The sequence below is a fragment of the Mustela nivalis genome (assembly GCF_964662115.1).
Source record: "Mustela nivalis genome assembly, chromosome: 9".
NCBI lineage: Eukaryota > Metazoa > Chordata > Mammalia > Carnivora > Mustelidae > Mustela > Mustela nivalis.
Window position 1 is genome coordinate 63555774 of NC_139028.1, and position 24430 is coordinate 63580203.

Here is a 24430-nt window from a genome sequence, read left to right on the forward strand (position 1 = left end):
CTGGTGGGGGAAACCAAGGCTCTCCGAGAGTTTGCTCATCTGGCCCAGGGTGGTCAGGTCCTCATCCAGGCGGCTGATAGCCTTCTGGATGTTCTCCCGATTGGTGGCTTGGGATGCCCCTGGTAGAGACAGAGGAAGGCCATCGACAGATACAGAAGCAGACAAGGTCAGGCTTGGACAGACAGTCTCCCCTTTCCTCACAGTCTGCAGTCGAGCATGGGGAGTGGCCTGACAAGCTGAGAGCTGGTCAACCCCAAGACCCAAGGATCAGAGTGATAGCCAGGTGGCTCGCAGAGAAACACCAGGCCTGGCAACAGGGACTGGGCCTAATTCAGAGGCACCTGGCCCAGGGTGCTGGTCCCTTGGAGAGCCCCACGGAGGAGCACACGGAATAGGCGGCGGACAGCCCTGTAGCTTCGGCAGCCTCCCGCTGACACCAGAAGCTGCAGGCGTGCGGCCCCCACAAGGGAGTCGGCCTGGCAGCCAGAGCCTCAGGCAGTCAAATCGCTGACCAAGGGACTCCGTTCCCTGACAGGAGGGGAAAATGAGCTGATGCTCTGGATTTCTCTAGTCCTACCCCATACCTGACCACAGCCAAGCAGCTGGACCCACAGGCCAGCTCAGCATCCCCACACCCAACACTGTCTGGTCAGGGGTGTCCACCCTAGACCAGGAACCCACCAATGGGCAGAGTAGACAGCAGTGGAATGTACCAGGAAAGCTAAGGCTTGGGTTTTCTCCTACTCCTTCTAAAGGATGCCATTCCTCCCACCCCACCCCAACAACGCTCACTGCCTGGGCAGCCCTGGTTTCTTCTGTAGGACCTTGCCCCACTCTGGCCACACTCGATGGGGCCAGGAGCAGACACCTGACCTAAAGGTAGTCACTTTATCAACTGGCCTGTGTTCCAGTGAGAAGAGACAAACCGGACCAACCATCAGCTTGTATTCCTCCATAGCGGCCCACGTGAGGCCGGCCTGGGTTTGCCCTGGGGGCCACCACAGCTAAGCCTAGGGACAGAGTCTGAACCCGAACTGCCTGCCAGCCAGGAGGCACCCACACCACCATCCCAGACCAACCCGCCCCCTCAGAAAGGTAAACTTCGGATCCTGGAGCAGCTAGGGAGAAAGGCCACGATGCGGAGCAGGCCATGAGGGAGCACAGGAGGTGGAAGGAAGGAGGAAGCAGAGAAAGCAGTGAGAACAGGCAGGAGGAGCAATTCTCTGAAACCACCTCAGCCCCAAACAACATAGATCTTTCCAACCAGCCTCTGCTTGCACTGACTTAAGGGAGTCTCTGCTCCCGATGAGCTAAACTGCTGGACCACAGCAGTGCATCGTCATCTAATAGGATGCTGGTGCCTTGGTCAGTGGCTGGTGGCAGGTGTGTCTGTGCCCCCGCACCACCCCAGCCTAGGCGAGGTCCCTGCCCCGTCAGAAGGTGGTCTGTGTGCACAGGTCCTGGTGTGGCTCTGTGTTGGGCACACCGATCCTGCAGGCCACCCTCCCCCAATATTGGCTAGGAAAGTGAGGCCCCCGCAACAGAAAAGCAGACAGATTCAGGCAGCCAGCCTGGCCACAGGGCAAGCCCTCCAGGAGGGCTTCTGAGAGGAGGGCCCGGACACCCAGAACCCCCAGGCAGGCCTGGGCCAGCCCCACCTTTGACAATGTCTGCGTCCTCCAGCGGCAGCTTCCACAGCAGCTTGTACTTGCTGGCCGTGTCGATGACGCTGGCTGCCGTGTACCTGTGGGGAGCCAAGGGGGAGCTCTGGCCCGGCTGGCGCAGTGGGGGCAGGGAAGGACAGCTGCTCCCCCGCTGCCCCAGCCCAACCCTGCCCCAGCCACTCACAGGCTCATGGAGCTGCGCCGCAAGGAACCCGATTTCCGCTTTAGGGTCGTGCAGACGATGAGGTCCGTGAACAGGAAGAGAGACCGGTCCTTCTTGCCACCGACGGCCTTCTGTGGGGTCCGAGGCAGGACTCAGGCCCAGAGGCCCACCCTCCTGCCCACCGTGCCCAAGGGGACAGCCAGGCCCAGAGAGGGGTGAGGGCTCTGCCCCAGATGCCCAGAGGCAGAGCTGGGACTCGACCCAGGACTCCTGTTGTGGGGAAGAGCAGGGAGGCCCAAGGGCAGCAGGTATGAGCAGAAGTATGAACAAAATAGGGAGATGGGAACAGGTGGGTAGACAACGGGAAACTTCTTACCACTTCAATGACCATCTCCTGCCTTAGGAATCGCCGCAGAGGGGCTTGGAGCTGTGGGGCAGGAGAGACAAAACCTTGAAGGCCAATTATTAAACCCATCTCCTCCCCAGACCCCAAGAACCCCTGGCCCCCCTCCACGGGCCAGGACAGTAGAAGCAGCAACCCCTCTGTCCTCCTGATGCTGTGTGCTCAGGCTGCGGGATCTGTGGCCAGAGACAGACAACACGGTTGTGGCTATGGACAGAGATGGGTGGGGATGCTGGCAGACAAGCTGTGGAGGTGGACGGGACGGTGACTGCAGGGGACCACAGGTGTAAACGAAGACTTGGGTGGCGGGTGGCACTCACGTCCTCCATGCCCTCAATGTGAGCCTCAATTTCCTGCAGCACACGGGCGTGTCGCTCTGCCTCCTCTGCGCTCCGCACACCCTTGTTGATGCGTTCAGCCACCTGCTTGATGTTCCGCTGAGCATCCAGCAGGAGTGGGTGGTCTGGGTGGTCCTCGGGTGTGTGTTTCAGGAGGTCCTGGTGTGGAGATGGGGATAAGACCCTTGCTTATCAGCTGTCCCTTTCAGGCCCGGCAGCCCCATGTTGATGGCTGGAGCAGGAGGGACTACAGGGAGACTCCAGAGAGAACTTCTCTTCCTACCCGACCCCTGGGGACACTGACATCAGGCTCAATCGAGGGGCCTTCCAGCCCTCCACAGCCTCACGTGCCTCCCACGCCCACCTTCACCAGAAGCTCATAGCGTGGGATCCGCTGCACAGGCTTGATCATGAGGTCAGACAGCGCCTGCTTCTCCTTGTTCTCACGCATGCTTTGCTAAAACCAGAGACAAAGTGGATGGGCACCCGTGTGAGGATGTCATGCAAAGAAGGGAATGACTGAGGACAGGTCCGCAGCCAGTGCCTCCAGCCCAGCCCAAGGGCAAAAGCTGAACCCTCGCCTAAGGCTATGGTGCCAGTCTGGGAGCTCTTGCCCCCTCCCAAAGCTGGCCCAAGGTAGGAGTCATGTCCATCCCCCTTAGCTGGCCCCTAGTACCTCCAAGAACTTGAGAAAGGCAGGCCTCGCCTCCTTAGCCACACGCACGGCATCCTTTGCGTTGAGAAAGTTGTCAATGTAGGCAGAATAGATGTTGACCAGGACGTCCTTGGAGAACTGTGGGTGAAGAGGTAGGTTGGGGACCTTCAAGGTGTCCCTTACTTCACCTCACCCGGTCCTGGTTTCCAGTAATGCACAAACCAACATCTTTTCCCTCCAACTGGACATGATGTGGTCTCTAAGGGATGGGGTATGTGCTCCTGTGTTGTGTATACACATACACCTTGTATGTGTGACCCTGTGAGCATGTGTGTGTGCAAACATGTATCTTACTTAGGTCTGTGTGTACATGGAAATACATATGCCTAGATGTGTCCTGTAGACCCGGCTCTCCCATTTCCAACTGGGCATTTCCATCCCTTGCTCTCCATCCTCATTAAGTCCAGCCAGCAGTTCCCCCTCCTCACTGTCCTCTGAGAGACACTGACTCATTCCAGCCTCTTGGCCTTTGCCCATGTAATTCTCTCCACCAGATGCCCTTACTATATCCAAATCTCACCATCATCCAATCTCAGGGCTAAGCTCCAACCGTGCCTCCTCCAGGAAGCCCTCCCTGCCCTGACTAGAACTCTTTCTGGAATCACTCTTGGCCTCTGGCCTCCCTTGATAGCCCCCTGGCGACAAGTCTCTCTTCTGGAAGGCAATAGGAATGTCCATCCTTTCCAGTGGGGGCACAAAGCTGGTGGCTAGCACTGATGGCCAGCTGATAGCTGGGCTAAATGTTAAAGTTCTTGGGCAGAAGCGCTGGCTAGGTGGTGGGACACCCTGGTTCCTGTATCAGCTGAACCACGGATGGATTAAGGGCCCTATGGTGGTATTTGCTTCTGGCCCCTCTGGGCCCACAAGCTCCTGTGTCTCTAAGGCACTGACTGTCCCCCTCCCCAGGCCCGGGGTGTGCTACAGAGCAGAGGCTTGGAGAAGAAGACAGCCCTTACGCCCCAGCCCACCCTGGGCCCAAGCTTGATCTGCTGACCCTTCCCTGGGACCAGGGCTTCTGCTCGTCAGACCATGGAAAGCATCCAAGTCCAGACAGGGGATGAGCCCGGTGACAGCGAGGGTGGCAATGGCCTGGAGGTGTCAGCACCCAACGGGGGTCCCTTCAGAGTTCTTGCCACATCCGTTCCGGGTCAGCAGGCAGCTTCTAAGACCTTCTTAGGCCCAAGGCCCACCCACATCATCACAAACACATGAAAGAACATCCACATCTCACAACAACAGGTAAGTTTGTAAGTTTGTTTTTGTTTGTTTGCTAGTACAATTTTTGAAAGGCATTTTACAATTGTGCTTTTGAAATCATTCGGCTCTGAGTAAGCAGTTTAGTTTGTGTTTGGCTATGATTTATCAGTCATCACCGTGCATTCCTGGGAATTCTGGCCAAAAAACAAAATGTAACAAGTTTTTTCAAATGCAATTAAGCTCATATAAACAATACTATATTTAACAACTAAAGAAAATGGTGTGTTATGTTTTTACAGACATTTAATTAAATGTTTATTAGCTTTGCTTTTTACAGCTTTTTTTGAGTTTTGAAGCCAATACCTTTTCTACGGTCTCATTCACTATGGTGGGATCCTGAAGAGCTCACAGGTGGGGGCATGCTTGTGATGAAGGGGGGCACAGGCTGGGGCAGTGTGGGCACTGGACCCGCAGCTCTTGGAGCCTGAACCCTTTACCACTCACTGTGACCTTGATCAGGTTACTTACTCTCTATGCTGCAGAGTCATCCACTTTAAACTTGGGGGAATAATTGCACCTTTCTCCTAGCCTTGTGGATTTATGTAATGTATTTAGAATAATGGCTAGCACTTAAGTGCCAAGTAGTTAGCTATCTGATTAAAATGCTGGATGGAGAAAAGAGCTAGTCAACGTAAGGGCTGAGGTCAGTACCAGCAACCACCGAGGTCTGGGTCAGTGTCAGGACCAGCTCGAGGATAGGACTAGGGTCAAAGTTAGTGCGAGCCACTAGAGCTGGGTCCAGGATCAGGGTCAGGAACTGGTTGGGGCTGGGGTCTGTGGCAGAATCTAGCCAAGCTCTGAGGTTTTGGGGTGTCCAGGTTCAGGTCAACTACAGGGCTGGAGTCAGTGCCCAGGTTCTGGGGTTGGACCTGGTATCAGAGTCAGTGTCCAGGTGGAGTGGGGGAGGGGGGTCCATGGCAGCAGTCATCCCCTTCCAGGAGGGGCCCAGGCTCGTGGGGGCTGTAGCAGTGGGCAGCAGGGCCACTCACCGACTGGACGAGCAGGTCTCCCACCTTCTGCTGGGCGTGCCAGGTCTGCACACAGTGCCGCACCTGCTCAAGGAACTGTTCGTGGTGCTCCAGGAGCTCGGGGATCTGGTCGAAGATCTCATCCACCAGCGATGGGTCACAGAGCAAGGAGTTCTCTGGCTGCTTCAGCGGCTGCATATAGCCCTGGGGGTCCCCTACAGGTCAGTCTGGGTACCCTCAGAGGGATGGCATCCCAACCCACTGGCATGGGGGGCATACGAAATCACCTGAGCCTATGACTCAATGGCCATGCCTCCGGATCTCCCTCATTAGACTCAGAGCTCTAGCGGAGAGAGGAAGACCTATCCCCACACCTCTCACTGTGCGGCCCAGGGCCTGGCACAAGACGGGAGTGAGTGGGCTCAGTAAAAGTTTGTTGGATGCATGAACCCACAGAGCGTGGAGTGAGGAAAGCAAGTAGACTGGGCTCCTGGGAGACCCACATGCGCTAACTCAGCAGACACTCCACTGAGCAGTCACCGTGCACAGGCACAGTTCAGCAGTGAGCAAGGAAGACCAAACTCCCTGCCCAGTGGAGCTTACAGTCTAGTGTGATGGAACACACAGATATAAGGAAGAAACAAAAATAAACCACATTTCATTAAATCTTTAAGAAAAAAAATTGCTGTGGGGTGCCTGGGTGGCTCCGTGGGTTAAGCTGCTGCCTTCAGCTCAGGTCATGATCTCAGGGTCATGGAATCGAGTCCCGTATCGGGCTCTCTGCTCAGCAGGGAGCCTGCTTCCTCCTCTCTCTCTCTCTCAGTCTGCCTGCCTCTCTGCCTACTTGTGATCTCTCTCTCTGTCAAATAAATAAATAAATAATCTTAAAAAGAAAAAAAAAAAAAAAAAAAAAAAAAACTCCTCTTTTTCACCTCCCATCTGCGTTCAACCCGGATTCCTGAGAATGAAGAGCCTTGCTTCGCAGTACGCGTTCTCACGCAGCGGTCGCCCTCTACTGGCCGAAACTCTAACTACAAGCCCAAGAAATGAGGATGTTTGAAAAAGTAATGCAATGTCTGGCAAACTTTATATCAAACATTTTAAAAACTGGCTTGATATAACAGCCTCGAGAAAGTCAAGCTCAACAGAATACTCTTGCCCGGTTGGGGATTCTTAAAAGGCCAGCGGGTGATGGTGAAGGGGCAGGCAGGCAGCTTCCCTCCTAGAATTCCTAGGCCAGGGGCACCTGGGTGGCTCAGTGGGTTAAAACCTCTGCCTTCCGCTAGGGTCATGATCCCAGGGTCCTGGGATCGAGCCCCCCGCCACCCCCACATCCGGCTCTCTGCTTAGCGGGGAGTCTGCTTCCCCCTCTCTCCTCCTACTTGTGATCTCTGTCCGTCAAATAAATAAATAAAATCTTAAAAAAAAAAAAATTCCTAGGTCAGTCTGTGCCAAGGTTCAGGATGTGGGTTCAAATCCCATCACCTCTGTTAACCTCCGTATTTCTTTAAAAAAAATACCAAGCCTGGCCTACACATGACACTAATGTAACACCATATGTTAATTATACCTCAATTTAAAGAAAGGAAAAAAAAAGAAACTCCAAGCTTGCAGGGATGATACCAATCAATGCGGGTGGCAGTGGTCACTGTGAGGGAACACTAGGGCCGTGGAGTCCATTCGGCTGACACTCTCCTGCTTATACTCTCAGTCCCGCCTCCTGAGAACTATCCTTAGCTCTCCTCCTGGCAGGTCCTGCAAGCCTCCACATGTGCAGCCCTGAACTGGCCAGGAGAGTGAAAGGCAGAGAGCCCTGCCCAGGTCACGCCAGCCTCCCAAGTGTGAACAAGGCAAGAACAGCTTCGTTACCTCTGCACCTTAGCACCAGGACCGGGTGTGATAGTCACATTCTGCACACAAAAGCACCGAGGCTCAGAGAAGCAAGGTGACTAGACTAGCATCACACAGCAGGGAAGCGAGTGACTCAAACCTTGGACTGCCTGACCCCAATGCCTTCAACTCCCACCCAGGAGACTCCAAAGGACCCCACATGACTACCCCTGCATGACTACCACCGCCTAGCGGCCAAGGGCATCCCTAAAAGATGGCATTCTAGTTGTGTCCCAGCGCAGCAGCCACCCTGGCCACCTCTCCAGGGCTAACTGCTCGAGGTTTCCTCCAGCCTCCAGCCTTTGTTCCCGCTGTCCCAGCTGCCAGAAGGGTGCCCTCCAGGCTCTCCCACTGCTTAATGCTTGCCTATCCTCAGGTCTCCACTGAACACCCCAACCTCAGAGAAGCCCTCCCTGGCTTGTGACACCAGGGCAGGCCCCGTTCTATGATCTCTTTCCATGCGCTTATTTTTTCTTTATTTTTTAAAAAGGATTTTATTTATTTATTTGACAAAGAGAGACACAGCGGGAGAGGGAACCCAAGCAGGGGGAAAGGGAGAGCCACTGTGTGCTTATTTTTAATATAAAAAAGCAACGTGATGGTGAAGGGGCAGGCAGGCAGCCTCCCTCCTAGAATTCCTAGGCCAGGGGCGCCTGGGTGGCTCAGTGGGTTAAAGCCTCTGCCTTCGGCTTGGGTCATGATCCCAGAGTCCTGGGATCGAGCCCTGTATTGGGCTCCCTGCTCAGTGGGAAGCCTGCTTCTCTCTCTCCTCCCTACTTTTGCTCTCTCTCACTATCTCCGTCACTATGTCTCTGTCTCTCAAATAACTAGATAAAAATCTTTTTAAAAATAAAATAAAAAAATAAAAGCAATGATATAAACACCATAAAACTTGCCGATTTCAATCTTTTTTTTTTTAAGATTTTTTTTTAAGATTTTTTAGTAGGCAGAGAGGCAGGTAGAGAGAGAGGAAGGGAAGCAGGCTCCCCGCTGAGCAGAGAGCCTGATGTGGGGCTCGATCCCAGGACCCTGAGATCATGACCTGAGCCAAAGGCAGAGGCTTTAACCCACTGAGCCACCCAGGCACCCCGATTTCAATCATTTTTAAGTACAGTTAGTACACTCACATTAAAAACCTTCACGTTGCTGTGGAACCATCATCCCCAATACCCTCTGGAACTTTCCCATCTTCCTAAACCACAACTCCATACCCATTAAACACTATCTTCCACTTCCCCTCCCCCAGGCCCTGGCAAGCACCATTGGACTTTTCTGTTTCTATGAACTTGATCATCCTAGGTGACCCACAGAAGTGCAGTCATACAGTATCTGTCCTCTTGTGACTGGCTCACTTTGGTTTAGCCTCGTGTCTTTGAGGTTCACCCATGTTGTGGCACATGTCAGAATTTCCTCCCTTCTCTGGCTGGACAATACTCAGTTGTCACGGATACACCCTCGGCACACTTGTGAACCTGCATCTGTCCTCACGTGCGGCTTGCCTGGCTGGTTACTGTCCGTGTCTGCCGGAGACCATGAGCTCTAGGAGACAGGACCTCATCACTCATGCTCTCTGCTGAACCCTCACCAAGAACACGGTCCACACCCAGAAGATGCTCATTGCGGATCTGCGGAGTAAATGAATGTACACTCTGGATGTTTCCAGGGCTCTACCTTCTGTTCTTTGCTCTCAGTCTGCCTAGATGGCTTGAGTGAATTTACCAAGGCCAGGCCCCCTCAGCTGGGATCCATGTTCTTAGTCCTGGGCCCCAGGCCTACATGTGCACCCTGAGCTAGGGGCTCTCCCCAGTCAGAACCTGATCTGGCCATCTCACCCCAGCTTTCACGTGTAGGGCTCCTACAGTGCTTCCATCACCCAGACCAGAAGTCCAGGCCTCATCCCATAGCCGACCAGCTACCAGGCCTGGCCTGATCAGTCCACTTCCTGAGTGTCTGTCCCGATGCTCCTTCCCTGTGGCTTCTGCTCTGGTCCTGGCCTCTCCTCCCTCACCCACCCTCAGTGGCTGCCCTCCTTGACTATCCACCTTCCCAGCAGTCAGACAGACTATGTAAAGCATGAATGAGACGACATCCACCCCTGGCTCAAAGCCCTTCGCTGACTCTCCAGGGCCCCTGGTAGGGTCCAAACCTTCTTCCTGGTAGTCAAAGCCTCTACCATGTGGCCCCCTGCATCCGCAGAGGGCCAACCCTTTGTGCTCTATGCTGGCCTCTCTTTACCTGACCTTGCACGTGCTGTTCCTATTGCCAAGGCAGGTAGGGAGGAAGCCAGCATGTCCTCCAGGGAAAATTCCCTGACCCCCTCACCTCACAGGTGGCCCCTCAATGCTTTGAGAATGAACATATACTCAACTCTGTGCCCAATGGGATGATGAGATCCTGTGGCAGCGGCTTGCCTCTCTTACTCATCCTTATGCTTCCTATTCCTGGGCTGGGGCCTGGCACACAGCAGGTACCCAGCATTTTGTTCCATTCAATGATCATTTTCCCAGTCAATGAATAAAATGGATGGGGCTACCGTGGGCAGGGGCACAGATCTAAGCTCAGGCCCAGGGCTGCCAGGGGGAGGTGGCAGGACAGTAAAAGGAGGGAGCACCTGCCGTGGGGTGGCTTGTCTGGACTTATTAAGTCCCCTCCATGTTCTCCCCGACCCTGGCAGGGGCTTCCTCCTCTGGGGTAGTCACACGATGGGGGAGGGGGGTTTCTCCACAGAGGGATGATGTATCCCAGGGTCATTCCTCTCTCGTCTCCAGCCTCCATCCTGTCCATAAAAATGGCCTTTTTCCCATGTGTGTGACAGCCTCCTAGACTCAGAACGGCCACTCTCAGGGGCCTGGTTAATAGCCTCGAGCCTCACCTGCATCAAGGTGCGCAGAGACTCCACGTACGACTGCTCCGTGTCCAGCAGGGTCATGGTCACGTGCTTCCGCATGTCCTTGGAAGACAGAAGGCAGAGGGTGAGCATGCCTTGTTCCCCTCAGACCCCACCCCCCGCAGGCACAATGACTGAAAGAGCCCACCCTCTTTCTCTGCCTGGCCTTCGAAGCCTGCTTTCCCACCATCCAGGGCTGCTGGCTATTACCCCAAAGCACCATGGGCCTCCACTCTGCCAGAACTTGCTCACACGCTCCCCATGCAGGGGGCACCCTCCCCCCACATCTCAAATGCCCCCCTTCCAGGGTGTGCCCCTTACTCCTCCACCATCTCCCTATGGCTGCTGGCAGAAATGGTGATCTCCTGTTCACTTCGAGGTTACCCAATGGGCTCCTAAAAAGGACTCAAAACAACCAATAACCTCTTACCTTGGCAAAGGAAGATGCCTCCAGGCCACCCCCCGCCCCAGCTGCCAACTCCAAAAACCCCTCCTTCAGGCTCAGTGCTACGGGGTGAGACCCTACCAGGCTGGGCTTCACACCATTCCTGAGAGTGGAGACTGTGGCCTCCTGCCACAGATGAAGAAAAGGTGACTCAGAAAGGTGACATCAGTGCCAGAGGTCACACAGCCAGGTTGGGGCAGGGTTCACCCACTCTCAGACAAGGCTGGATATCCATTCTCTCAGTAAAAACAGGTTAACTGAGCCCTACTCCACACCAGCTCTGAGCATATCATTATTTCATCCTCCTGACTACCCTGTGAGATAGACGATGTTCTTCTTCCCATTTTAAGGATGGGGAAAAGGAGGCCCAGGAGCTAAGACCTCCATCCTAAGCATGTGATGGTCTACAGTACGGAGTCCCTGCCCCTCCAGGGATAGGGTGTCCATCCTGCCCTGACAGGGCAGCCCCTATTCTGTGGGAAAGCTTTGCTAGAAGCCAGGCAGAGGATGCCTTCTCTGTGTCTGACTCCCTGGACCTCAGCTTACCTACCTATTACCTACCTACTGCCCCTTGCCACCAGTTCCTATACTTCTGGCCCACTCCTCCAGGAAGCCTTCACCAGATGGTATACTCATCTGATGATCCCCTCCCTCTGACTTGGGGACTTGGGGTCAGGTCTGTCCCCAAACCTGTCAACAATGGGACATGCTTAGAAAAGTAGGCTCCTGTGCTAGGAACTCACAGGTGGGGGGGGGGGCGGGGTGTGCGAATGGCTCTCCCTTGAGGGAGGGGAGGAGACTGGCCTTGCCCCATCCCCACCAGCTGCATGCTCTGATGGGTGACAAGCCACTGGGCTTTTCCTCAGAGCCCCTAGCTATAGTCAGGTCATCTAACCTCAGTGATTCGAAGGCCCTTAAAACACCAGGGCAGCTTCTAGTAGGAGGGAACATCAGTTGGGCCCACCCTAGGATGGAGTGTTTGGGAGAACCTCAAAGGCCAGAAGGGCCTCCCAAGGAAAGGCCCAGATGCTCAGTCCTCCCCTTGTCCCCCAGAGCCCTCTCAGCACTCACAGATATGGCCTCATTTCTGCCTCACACTCGCAGGTGTCATCATCTCCACATTATAGACAAGGTAGTCAAGTCTGAGAGGTGACTGACTTGCCCAAGGTCACACAGCTAGTGACTGGCAGAGTGGGGACCGAGTTTATTTATTTATTTATTTTTAAAGATTTACTTATTTGAGAGAGAAAGAGTGCACTCATATGAGAGAGCAGGAGGAGGGGCAGAGGGAGAGGGCAGAGAGAATCTCAAGTGGATTCCCCACTGAGCACAGAGCCTGTTGTGGGGCTCAATCTCACGACCCTGAGATCATGACCTGAACTGAAACCAAAAGCCGGACCCTTAATTGACTGAGCCACCAGTGAGCACCCTGATCCGAGTTTCTTTAGCCACCTCATGCTGAGTCTTAGGGCCCAAACACCCCGAGTTCTTGCCCACACTGACTGACCAGCCACCGGCCACAGGGTCCCCAGCTGGACCCTCATGAGCTCTGTGACCTTGGGTAACTGTCCTAGGTTCCCACATTGTCTCCTATGAAATGGAATGAATAATGTCCTCCTCCCGTACTGTGAAAGCAAGGAGCTGGGAAGCGGGGCAGCTCCCTCCATTCATGCCGGGTCTTCAGTGTTGTTACTCTGCCTCAGCAAAATGGCTCTTCTATATCCATCTCCCTGCCCCACATGGAGCTCCCTGAGAGAAGAACCGGGCCAGGCTCGGCCCTGAGGGGCACAGCCTCCCTCCTCCTTCCACTCTCTGAGCCCAGCCCTGCTAGGCCCAGGGCTGAGGGTCATGGGCAGGCAGGGAGGCCTCCTGAGGGAGGCAGGGCTGGGGCTGGCCCTGCCAGCACAGAGGGCTGGGGTAACTCACGCAGGGAGGCTGACGCTGCAACACCCGCCTTTCCCAGCCTCCTCCTGCTTGAAAGCACAGTGCGCTGTCACTCAGCTGTCAGGTAGAGGCATGGAAATTAAGGCCAGCTCCCTGTCACTGCACGGAGTGCCCTTCTGCACGTGCCCAGACACGGGTGTGAGTGCACGTGGGGGTGGGGAGGCAGGAGCGGAGCGATGCAGCTGTCAAGCAGATCAGCAGGCCCACCTGTTCTGGGCGGGACAGCCCTGTAGGCCTAGCCTCCCCCAGGGGCCTAGCCTCCCCCCCAGAGCCCGTCACCCCTCAACAGCCCCATCCTCAGACCTTTACTACAGGGGGTGCAGAAGTGGGAGAGGGAGGGGGGCTGGAGGGATACAGCAGGAAGACAGAGGGGGGCCTCTCCTACCAGTGTGATTGGGACATCATGACCCAAAGCTTCAGACCCTGCACACAGCATGAAGACAGAGACACATGTACACAGGAGAAGCCATAAAGGCCAGACACTCTGCGAAGAGACCAAAAGGAAATGTGGCCAAGTCACCTAGCTGAGAACCAGGGCCTTCAGCCCAGAGATGTCAGGTGGTGGGGAGAAACACATCACACACAGCACAGCATGGGGAGGAAGACAGAACCAGAGGCCCAGCGGGAGCCGAGGAGAGCAGGACAATGAGAGACAGGGCCCAGAGACACACACAAAGGCACAGACACAGCCCCTGGAAGCCTCTCCCTCCTCTTCCCCCAGAGGAGAAGAGCACGGAGCCAGGAATGGGGACACCACCATTGCCACCACAGCATGACAGCTTCCAGGCCCAGCAGGTCCAATGGCAGGGAGAGAATGGCAAGGCAGGAGCATGATCAGCTACTCCCAATGCCCCATCCCCCGCGCACACACATACACCTGGAGACTGCTGATGAAACCTCTCCTTCCGGAGCCTGTGAACCCAGGATACCTCCGGAGCCGGTCTCTGCCTACACCCTGACACATATCACGCACTAGGTACCACTAGGCCTTGCCAAGGCTGGGTCTCAGGATACAGGGTCTCAGGATACAGGCCCACACCCCAGTTGAGGTTGCCAGCCCTTCTGCCATCCCAAGCTTGCATTCTGGTACCACCAAACCTCAACACCCTGCCAGACGCACCATCCCTGCCCCCATCACTAGTCTCTGAGCCCCCAGTCCTACGGGCCGGGCAGCTGTTGTGCCTGATCCAAGTTCCCGGTCCTGTGCCCTGGCATCTACCCATGCCTCCCCCAGGCCCGTTTGCGCTGGGTTCTAGGTCTTGGCCCAGGGCCCTGACTGTGTCTCCCCCTCCCCGTACCTGGGCCTCCCCAGGCTCCTCAGCGTCAGCACCACTGCTCCCGGCGGGCTCCCCGGAGGCGGTGGCCGAGCCCAGATCGCGCATGTCTTCCAGCGCAATGGTGAACTGGGCCAGGGTCTTCACCATCTGAAGCATGCGGCCGGGCCGCCGCCAGGGCGGGGGTGCCGGGGCGGCGGGGGACGGCGGGCCCCCTCTCTCCCACCGTCGCTCCCTCCAGGGGCTCAGCCCGGCCTCCGCGGTGTCAGTTCCAGCGCCGATCTGATCGCGTCGGCCCGGGCGGCGGCGCTGTTGCCTCCTCCGCTTCGCGAGTGCGCTGGGCGAGCCTGGCGCGCTCGGCACCGCTGGCGCGGGGGGAGGGGAGCGGAGAGGAGCGGAGGGGAGTCCCCGCCCCCCGTGCCCCCCTTCCCCGCTCCGCCCGCCCCCTTTCCGCGCAGCCGGGTCTCCCCCAACACGCTGAGGGCGGTAGGACCTCGCCCCCGCCGCTCCCGCACGCCTCAGCCTCCCCTTGCGGACCCATCCCCCTCAGAGGACAGAAGTTGGCGCACACCAGTCGACAAAGGCCAGTACACTGGGAGACATGGGCCTTTTGTCCACGCCTGTACCCAACCGGGCATGCACGGACCTACACTGAACAGGCCCATATACATGGAAACCTGTCCTCCGGCCTTGGTTTGTATACGGGTGTGGATGGGGGCCAAGTGCACAATCAACAGAGTCCCATACAGACCTGAGCCCGGACACACATGAACCCGACCCAGTGCTGCACGGTGGCACATGCTTCCGGTTCACACAACTAGAACCAGGCACAAACAGGCACACATATTTAGGGATGAGCATACATGTACATCCCTGGAAACTGACACTGTCCTCCCTTGGGGGGGGGGGTGCAGAGCATTAGGGCCTGATAGCAGAAAGGGCCCACCCTGAGTCATGCATACTCCCACCCCACCCACTTGACTTGTGTCTATACTTGAGACAGTCCTAGTGGATTCCAGCCCTAGTTCTCTCCACCCACGCCCCCAGCATGGGCGGGGGCTCAGGCATTTACAATCCCTACCACCATCACCAGATGATGCTCCAGAATGTATCCAAGCATGATCAACAGGACCTGGTCCTCAAATTGCAGGCGATGCCAGAACACATCCCAGACCCATTTAATCAGGAGTAGGGGCAGTATGAGCTTTGTTTTTGTACCAGCCTCCAACACCCACCAGGGGACTCTGCAGCTCACTGGGGGTCCCTCTGCTGTGTCTCTGGGCTGGCTAACTTTATGCTTCTTCAGTGTACTGAGGGCTCCGACACTCACCGAACTCCTGATGCCCTCCCTCAAACCTGCTTTCTGCTGGGTTTCTGGCACAGTGGACACCTTCTGACCCATCACCCAAGCTAGTCCACTCATTCCCTTTCTCCGCCTTGATTGATATGCTCCAACCACTTCTGTTTTAACTCTTAGAAACAGACCAGGCTCTCTCCTAGCAGTGTTTTTGCTTTTCCTTTAAGATGAATCTTGGTGTGATTGTCACCTCCCCCAGGAAGCCCTCCCTGATCCTCAGATCAGGCCAGATGCACCTGCTCTGCACTCTCAAAGATTCTCTGTTTTTCTTAACCAAATACCATAGTTTGTAATTACACATTTGAACAATTGCTAGGTTGATGGCCATCTCCTCCAGGGACACTGTAGGTCCCCTAAGGGCAGGGTCCATGGCCCTTTGTAAACCACAGCACTCTGCACATACATGTTGGCTAATATACAAAACTTCAATAACTCTTACCCCTCCCCCCCCCACTGAACAGTCATCACAGGGAGGCAAACCCTGTAATTTCCTGCTCAGGAATCCTCCCTGGCAGCCCCAAGGCACAGGATCAACCCCTTGCTGGCCCTTGCAGCCTCCTGCCACCCTCCCCTGTTCAGCCCTGAATCGGGTGAATCAACACCCCACAGCCCCACATTCCCCATAGAAGGGAATTCTTCCTTCTCCTCTCCTGAGAGGGCAGGACATGGGCCCAACAGCACTGGCTTCCTCAGAGGATCCAAAATGTCCAACACTTGAATTTTAACTTCCCAACAGACAATCCCAAAGTAGTCAACAATGAAAACAGGCACAGAGAATTCCAAGAGAGAGCAGCCAGAGAAAAGAGGCATGACCCTACCTGGCAGTGAGGTGGCTCCCAGGGAAGTGAGGCTGCACGAGAGGGCAGAGCCTGACTCCTGAGAGAGGCTAGCTAAGTGTGTGCTGCCCCCTCCCCTGTGTTCTGAGAGGGCCTGGCCCAGGGTAACGCCTGTGCGAGCTGTGCGAGCTTGTTGAGTGAAAGAATGAACGGAAGTGTGAGTGTGTCCTCTGCACTGACACCCTTGCTGGTCCCTCTATGACACTGGTTCTCAAAGGGCAGGCCCTGCGGACCCCGAGGGAATGTGATGGAAATGCACATTCTCAACCCCCCCACACTGAAACAAACACACACACACACACACACACCTCTTTATAGACCTGAAACTCTGGCAGGGCGGGGGCGGGGGGGCGCAATCCGTCCACTGGCAGCACAGAGCCTTCAAGGCCTAGAGCCTGCCTGGCTACATCCCATCCTAGGGCACAGGTCCTGGCCGAGCCCCTCCTACCCCTGGGAGGCAGAACAAGGGTCCCCCAGGAGGGCCCCCAACTCTCCTCTACCTCTAGATTGAACCAAGAAATCCAATGAGTGCAGCTGCCTCTTACCATCTCTATGGGCTGGATTATGGACTTCCCTGGGGGCTGGGCATGTTGGGGGAGGGTTTGGAACCACCAGACCAGTTGACGATGGAGTGATGATTTAAGCACAGAGGATGGACACAACCCCTGGGGAAATCTAAATAGCCAGGTCTCAAAGATAATCCCACACTAGCAGGAGGGCCATGATTCGAGCGTCCCATCTCTAGCCCATTGCTTGATCGTGGTGGCTACTTAACTCACCTTTAGTTTTCTCTCAGCACCTCCTCCCCCATCTGACCCTGTCTCCAGCTATGTGACCTGGGGCCTCATCTCCCCTGAGCAGCTGGGGGGCTGTGCATAGCTTGGACTTATTAGTATAAGTATGTCTATGCCCTCACTCACTTTAGCAGGACCAGGCCCTGCACAGATGAACCACTCTGGCTGGCATCCAGGAGCTGCCAGACAATATACAGGACTCAGCAGAGGGAGTCACCTGTGCCTGGGGTAGGGGGTAGTTAGGGGGTATTCAGGGCCGTCCTGGAGGAGGTGGGGTTTGAACAACCTCCTGAGGTCAAGAAATCCAGAGGCACGTGGGTGCCCAGATAGCAGAGTTCACGGGAGGCTGCTGCCCTAGAGAAGGGGGCAGGGCTTGGCGCGGAGGCCCTGCTTGCTGCTGCTGCTTCATTAAAGATGGCTAATTACATCCAAGCCTGTTGTCATGGCAACAGGGGAGCTGGTGGGGTGGGGGAATGAACGGAAGCTGAGAGAAGGAACAGGAGCACACAGCTGCTGAATTGGGGTGTCCAAGGATCATTCCCACAACAGCAAGGCATCGGAGCCCCTCAGGGTGAGGTCAGCCCGGATGCGTGTTGGGGACACCACGTATGCCCAGAGTACCCCGTGCAGGTCTGGTTCTTTTGTTGTTTGGCTGAACTGAACCCTCCTTTTAGGCGCTGACGTCTCTTTTCCTTTTGGGTATCTACAGTTGCTTGGAGTGGGTCTGGCTCGGAATTGTTTTTACAAGCGTACGACGTGGCTGGTAAGGGCCCTCCTCTCCTCTCCGTACCCCACACCCAACTGCGACACATACACCACCCTCCTCCCACCAAGCAGCTCCCGTCCTTCTTAGGCCAGGGGAGATGAGAGGCAGGGAGGGACAAAGGGCTCTGCTCTGCCACACCACTGCGCCCTGTAGGAGAAGCAGGCTGGGCACCCCAGTTGGGTGGAACCACCCTTTTGCTGGTCCTGGGGAACACCTAACTCTCCCTCCCTCCAGTCAGTCAGCTGACACTTCCCCATCTCTCAAAGAAGCCTGATACCTTGTTTTCCTGCCTCTGGACACACCTCCCACTATAAGCCCCACCAAGACCTCCTCCAAGACTTCTTGCCCACTCGGGCCCACTTGGTCCTGCAGCTAGTGCTGGACCAGCTGGCAGCCGGGGATGAGATAGGATGTATGGATGGACAGACGGATGGGTGATGAGTACGGGCTGACCGAGTGAAAGGATGGTAGGATGATAGGTGAATGCAGGAATGGACGGGTGAGCAGAACGATGTATGTTACAAATGAACACATGAGTGGAGGCGCAAACACATGGTTCCACGGATGAGTAATTCATGGAGTTTTTATTTTATTCATTTGTTGATTATTTCAACAAATATTTACTGAGTACCTCCCAGGTACCAAGCACTATGCTGCAGATTTACAGGGAAGAAAAGCGATCCGTGCCCTCCTGGGCACCACAGTCTAAACGGGAAGAGAGGAAGTGAAAAAGAAATGACAAAGGCAATTCAGATTCCGGGGCAGTGGGTCTCCTTAGGCTCCTATGGGGTGGGGAAGGGTCTCCAGCCTTTCCTATCTGCACAGCTCTATCTAAGTATCTGCCACAGAGGGTCTGGACCCCAGAGCTGCCCACACAGATCGGGAGCACCATAATCTTAGAATCCTCACCATCACTAATGTTGTTGGAATACTTTTCGGGTGTCACCCCCCCACCGTTGTTTTCCAAGCTCTGGCTCCTTTAATCCCCACAGCAACACTACATCAAGGGCTCCGTTATTGCTTCTCCTCTATTTTACAAACAAAGAAACTGAGCCTCAGTGCAGTCACCTAAGTGATAAAAGGTGATGCTGAGGTAGCGGCCTGCAGGGTCCATATTCTGCAACCCACCCCCTCCTCTGAGAGGACAGCTCTTCTCCACCACCCCTCCAGCCTCATGCGCTCAGCCTGGCCTCCCCCCTGCCTCCCCAGTGCACTAGTTGCCTGAACTGCCTTTCTCTGGCCTCACTGGTACTGAGATAATGATGTAAAAAGGTTCTCCTGACCCAGGGTGGTTTTGGTGGAAGACAAAATGCATCAACAGGCCATGCTGGGATCAGGGAGAATCCTCTTCCCTGGAAACCAAGCCCTGGCTAATGACCCAGATGGACCGTCTCATGTTCCTGACCCCACTGATCTCCACCGGTGTGGACTAGTGCTGGGTGTCCCCGACCTGATGGGCTAGTCATTTCCCTGATGGTGCTGCGCTCCTGGGGCTTCAGGTTCATCACTGAGACGAGAGTTCCAAGAGAGGGACTACTTGGCACAGAAATGGAGAGCAGGCTCTGAGGCCACCGCTTGGGCTCACATCCTGGTTCTACCACTTGGTGGCGATGTGACCTTCAACAAGCCACTTCCCTTCCTGGGGTCTCAGTCTCTCCATTTGCTCTTGTCTGAGACCCCTTCCTGCTTCTTCCCATCATCTGTCCCTTTGTCCTGCCTTCCCGGGTCATGGCCTGTCCCCTGTAGACCTTCTCTTCCAGAAGGAGGAGCCTCCCAAGGCCTCACAGAGTTCCCAGGCAGTGTCCAAACCACAGGGCTCCCCTGAGACTGCTGCTCAGGCTGGGTCCCAGAATTCTGGAGAATGGGAAGGAGAGATCGAGGGCCAAAGGGGCCTCAGGTCCTTCCTGCCACGGGAAGGCCGCTGCTCTGCTTAGGTGGGCCTGTGAGTGACATGACGTGTGTCCCATCTGTGTGGACTTGTCCACGTGTCTGTGTATACCTGCCAGCGGTCCGTCACCACGTGACCACACAGCCCATCGCGAGGAGACGGTCCGTGTGGTTCCGTGGCAGAGGTGAACAGCGAAGGCCACTTCCATGATAATCAAAAGCAGCCATAGCTGTTGTTTCCTGAGCATTCACCATGTGTCGGGGACGAGCCTAGTACTTAACACCGCTGCCGCATCTTATCCGCAGAGCCACCCGGGGAGGTGTGGCATCTGGTACTTCCCGAAGACAGCTACCCCAGTATTCCCTGTGCCGCCTACTCTTCTTTTAGTGTGCTACTGACACTATTCCGTAGCCTGGTGAGGCCTGGGTCCCCTCCCCCTTGCAACCAGGTGACCTCTGTGACTGCCTTGGTGAGCAGAAGACAGCAAAAAGCAATACCATGTGATATCCAAAGCTTGGCCATAAAAATGCCATGCACGTCCTTCCACCTTGCTGTCTTGGGTCCCTTGTTCCCGGAACCAGGCTGCCGCGCTGGGTGGAAGCCCAGGCCATAGGCAGAGGCCGTGTGTAGGAGCTGACTGCCCAGATAAGGTCCCACCCAGATGCCCTCATGCACTGCCAGGTCTCTGAGCAAGGAAGCCTCCAAGGGGATTCCAGCCCAGTCACTAAGACTGAGTGGGAACTACCTAGCTGGGGAAACTGAGGCTCAAAGGAGTAACAAAGCCAGGTGAAGCCAGGAAGCGGCAGAACTGGGCTAAGAACCCAGGGTCCTTAATGTTCTGAAGGGAGAAGGGAAGCAAGGGGATGATTTTTGCACAGACCTAGATTTCATCTATTGGCCTAGAGGAGTCTAGCTGGAAGCCCTCATCCCGGCAGCACTAGAAGATCACCTTATAGAAACTGACCCTGCTGGCTGACGGAAATTCGAGGTGGCAGCTCTCACTCCTTGTGCTGGGGGCTCAGGCCCGATTTCTGGCTGATGAACCATGCTGGCCACTACTCAGCCCAGAAGAAACGCCTCCCCCCACTGCACTCCTGACCCCCTCCTGGACCTCCAGGAGGGAAGTGCACTCCCCACACCCTTGGTGGGGTCTGACTTTTACTACCAGCTCACGTCCAGTGAGGTGCTGCTTCTCATGTATTATCTCATTTAATCCTCACACCAATCCTCTAAGTTACGTTTAACTATTACCTCCATTTCACAAATGACTGAACAAAGGCTTCAAGAACTGAAGCAACGTGCCTGAGGTCAAGAAGTTGGATGTGGCAAAATTGGGACTTGGCAAAGCAGGGATCTGGCCCCAAATAATCAGCCTAACAGAGAGGCAAGTGACTTCCTCAAGGTCACAGAGCACATAAATGAATCAAGCCAAATGCACGACACCTTGAAATAGATGGTGATGGTCTGTATTCTCTTCCTTGGATGACTGGCAATAATAGGAGAGATGGAAACAAGAGGAAGGTCTGTGTCCACGGCACCCCTTTCCCCCAGTAGGATCCAAAGGGCAGAGACCAGGACTCTCTGTGTTCACAGCTGTGCCCCTGACCCACACTAGGTGCACAATACATGTGTGTCAAACGACTGACTTGCTCCGTAACTTAGCAGTGTCACTCCACACTCTGGGATCCTTTCCTCCTGGGGAAGGAAGGAGGGTTCAGGTGGACTCTGATTCCTCACCATGTTCCTTGAAGGAGGTGTGTAAGTGAGGCCACGCCTGAGACAGCCAGTGGACAGCCTGCCCATCCTCCTAGATTTCAAGCATCAGGCTTCAGTGAGAGAGCTGGGCCTCCAGAACTGCACTTCCAGCAGACAACCCCAGATGGCAGCAGAGGCCTGCATGGCAGGAGCTGCGGTGCATGTGGTTTAAATTTAACTGGTCTTTTTTCATTCGGGGGTTTTTTTCCCTTTCTTCTTCTCTGCCCTCCCCCATACCCACTTAATTTCGAGAAGATACAGCTGGACCTTCCAGCTTGGAAAAGAAGAGTTTCTTAACATCAAGGATAATGGGCGGAAGCGGGAGGTGGGGGGTGAGGGAGGTAGGTGGATGGAGAGACCCCAAAGGATGTGAAAAACACCTCCAGACCAGCTAATATGCTCTGAATTGCCTCATCTCCAGGGCCCAAGGGGCTCGGTTTGTCATCTGTACTTTTCAGGCAGAGAAACTGAAGCCCAGATCTTCTAGGTCCCACATCTGAGTCTGAGGGACCAGGCTGACCCACTCTTGGAGGCCAGGGGTTGGGGGCAAGGACACCACTGGGAATTGAATGAAGCTTTAGAGTAGGATTTATTAAATCTGGCAGCCGTAGCTCCCAGGAAATACACCCACCCAACCCTGTGCACACTTGTGCCCACAATAGTGGTCTGGCCCATGGTCCCAGTCCTAGCTCAGAACCTGTGTATGAGGTCATGAGGTCACCTCCCAGAGCCCTCCCCTCCCAACTCCAGAAACTGTCTCATTCAGGATGTCTAAACTTTGCTCAGCAGAGACCACCACAGGGATTTGGGCCAGATGGTCTGGCCCTAGCACTGCCACCTTCTAGCTGTTGCAAACATCCCTTCCCTTTGACCTCAGTTTCCCCACTTGGAAAATGAGGGTGAACACCTGCTGCCCAGTAGATGCTCTGCGAAGGAGGGCTCCCTTCCCTTGCCTCCACCCAGTTCTCCAGCTTGCAGGGAAGCTGGGGTGAGGGATCGTGGGAAAGGAAGTTATCCAGTGTCTGTTTCCAGACCCTCCTGCTCCCTCCCTCTCTCGGACCCAGGCACAAGCTGGGGGAAGGGAGGGGGTGGGGCTCCATTTGTGTGTGCCTTCGGGGTGGGATGGGGTGTCCTGGCTCTAGAGCGGAAGATGACTCACTGGGCTGTGGGCCAGGCACCCTGGGAAAGGCCAGGCCAGCCTCAGGCCAGAGCCCCAGGGAGCTGAGAGGCAGGGAGGAGGGAGCAGGGCCTGTCTGAGCTGCAGATATGATCCTGGGGGCTCTCAAAGCAGAGCAGACAGAGGCAATCTTCCCCACTTACAATGGTGCCAGAAATTATATTCAAACCACCAAAGGCTGAGGGAAGTTTGAGGTGTCATTAGCTCCTACCAACCTACGAATCTGACCTGTTCTAGGTGTGGATGCTGCTAGAACAAGGAGGGGTAATCCCTCTCCTTTGGAGCTCGCAGATTTCAGTATCCGTGCCCAGAACAGTCTGGCCCAGAGTAAGTACCCAGTACATATTCGTGAATAAGTGAATGAATGAAAGTAAGTTTCAGTGTTATGAACGTGCACCGCAAGCTTAGAATGCCCGCGTTCCAGCTTTCCTTATAAAGGAGGGAGCCAGAGAAAGGTCCATTCCTTCTCAGTTTATGGATAGGCACTGAGGCTCAGAGAGGAGAGTGTCTTGAGACCCCCAGGGCAGTAGGCAGTCAGCTGAGGCTAGAACTGGGCCCTTGGGACTTTTGCACTAAATCTGGTCCAAAGGGGCCCAACCTACTCGCAGCATCGTGGCCCCCATCTTCCCTACCCCTACCCTAGTCCAAGATCCAGGGGACACCCCAGGAGAGGAGCAAGTTCAACCCATCAGTAAGTCTCTCTGGCTCTAAAGTAAGCCCTGGGTGCCCTGGCTCAACCTAGACTAGCTCAGAGAAGACCCTCCCATCATACCAGCTAAGCTGAGGGTGGTCGAGCTGCCCCGGACAGGGAACAAACAAACAAGACTTGCCCACCAATCCCTCTACCCCAGCCTCCGGAGGGCTGTCACTGGGTCTGGGTCACATTGGTAGAATTGGCCCCTACCTTGGGCCGACCAGAAGCAGCCTCAACTTCCAAGCCTTGCTGCTCAGGATCGACAATTAGTGACCAGTCCTAGTGTCTGAGCCGCCACAGTCATCCGTGTGTGCATGCATGCACGTGGGTGTGCACACGCACACGCAACAGGATTCAGAGCTGAAAGTCAGCCAGAGACAGGCCGAGGCTCCACTGTCCCAAAGCCCCAAGACCAGGACTACCACTTCCGGGAAGCTGTCTTAATACCCCAGATCTGGCGACTCCCCTCCTCCTCAGAGCACCTTCAGCCTCTGCGGTTGCAACCATGTTCTCCTGACCCTGATAGTAGTAAGTGGCCCCACCTAGCACTTCGCTGTTTACAGAACGCTGGTAGGGCCTAATCGCATTGGAGCATCTCAGGGGAGGGAACCAAGGCTCAGTGAGGAGTCATAACTTGCACAGGTTCTCAAGATAAAGGCAGTGAAGTTAGGGCCCAAATCCTGCACTCTGTCGGTGACCTGCAGTGCCCGAGGTCGGGAAGAGAGCAATGGCAGACAAACGGGAGTTCATCTCTCACAAGCAGTTCCTGAGTGCTGCTTACCCAAAGTTACTTTAACCTGAAGGCAGACCTCCTAGGTGGGCCCTTTTATTACCCTGCTTTACACGAAAGGAGATGGGCCCAGAGAAGCTAAGGACTGGACTCAAGGTCTCATGGTGACAGGGTCTGTGCCCACGGGGGCCCCCGGGGTCAAAATGTCTGTCCACATCTGTTCCACTGTGCAGAAGAGGGGCTGCCTTCCAGCCCAGGCAGCAGCAGAGGGGGACGAGGACGCTCACACTGTCTTCTCCACAACAGTGGGAACTGACCGCAGGGCTGCGGGAGTCGTGCACTTAGGGAGCTCTTTAAAGGGCCATGGGGGAAGTGTTCAGTGTGATATTAACTGCAAGAAGCAAGAAGTCTACATACTGCACTATCACCACATCATGAGAAAGATGTATGCATACATACATACAATATACACCTGCATATATATG

The 24430-nt window shown here is 55.3% G+C and overlaps 1 protein-coding gene across 1 annotated transcript in view; it reads right to left on the minus strand.

The window, feature by feature from the left end:
* The window catches only part of ARHGEF17 (Rho guanine nucleotide exchange factor 17), a 56330-nt gene that overhangs the window by 7672 nt on the left and 24228 nt on the right, over positions 1-24430 (minus strand). Inside the window, exons 2-10 of the mRNA XM_082682535.1 lie at positions 10271-10348; positions 5530-5712; positions 3245-3361; positions 2933-3025; positions 2551-2727; positions 2204-2254; positions 1849-1958; positions 1659-1744; positions 1-119 (exon numbers count right to left, since the gene is read on the minus strand). Coding sequence (XP_082538661.1) covers positions 1-119; positions 1659-1744; positions 1849-1958; positions 2204-2254; positions 2551-2727; positions 2933-3025; positions 3245-3361; positions 5530-5712; positions 10271-10348 — 1014 coding nt within the window. The remainder of the gene's footprint in view (positions 120-1658; positions 1745-1848; positions 1959-2203; positions 2255-2550; positions 2728-2932; positions 3026-3244; positions 3362-5529; positions 5713-10270; positions 10349-24430) is intronic.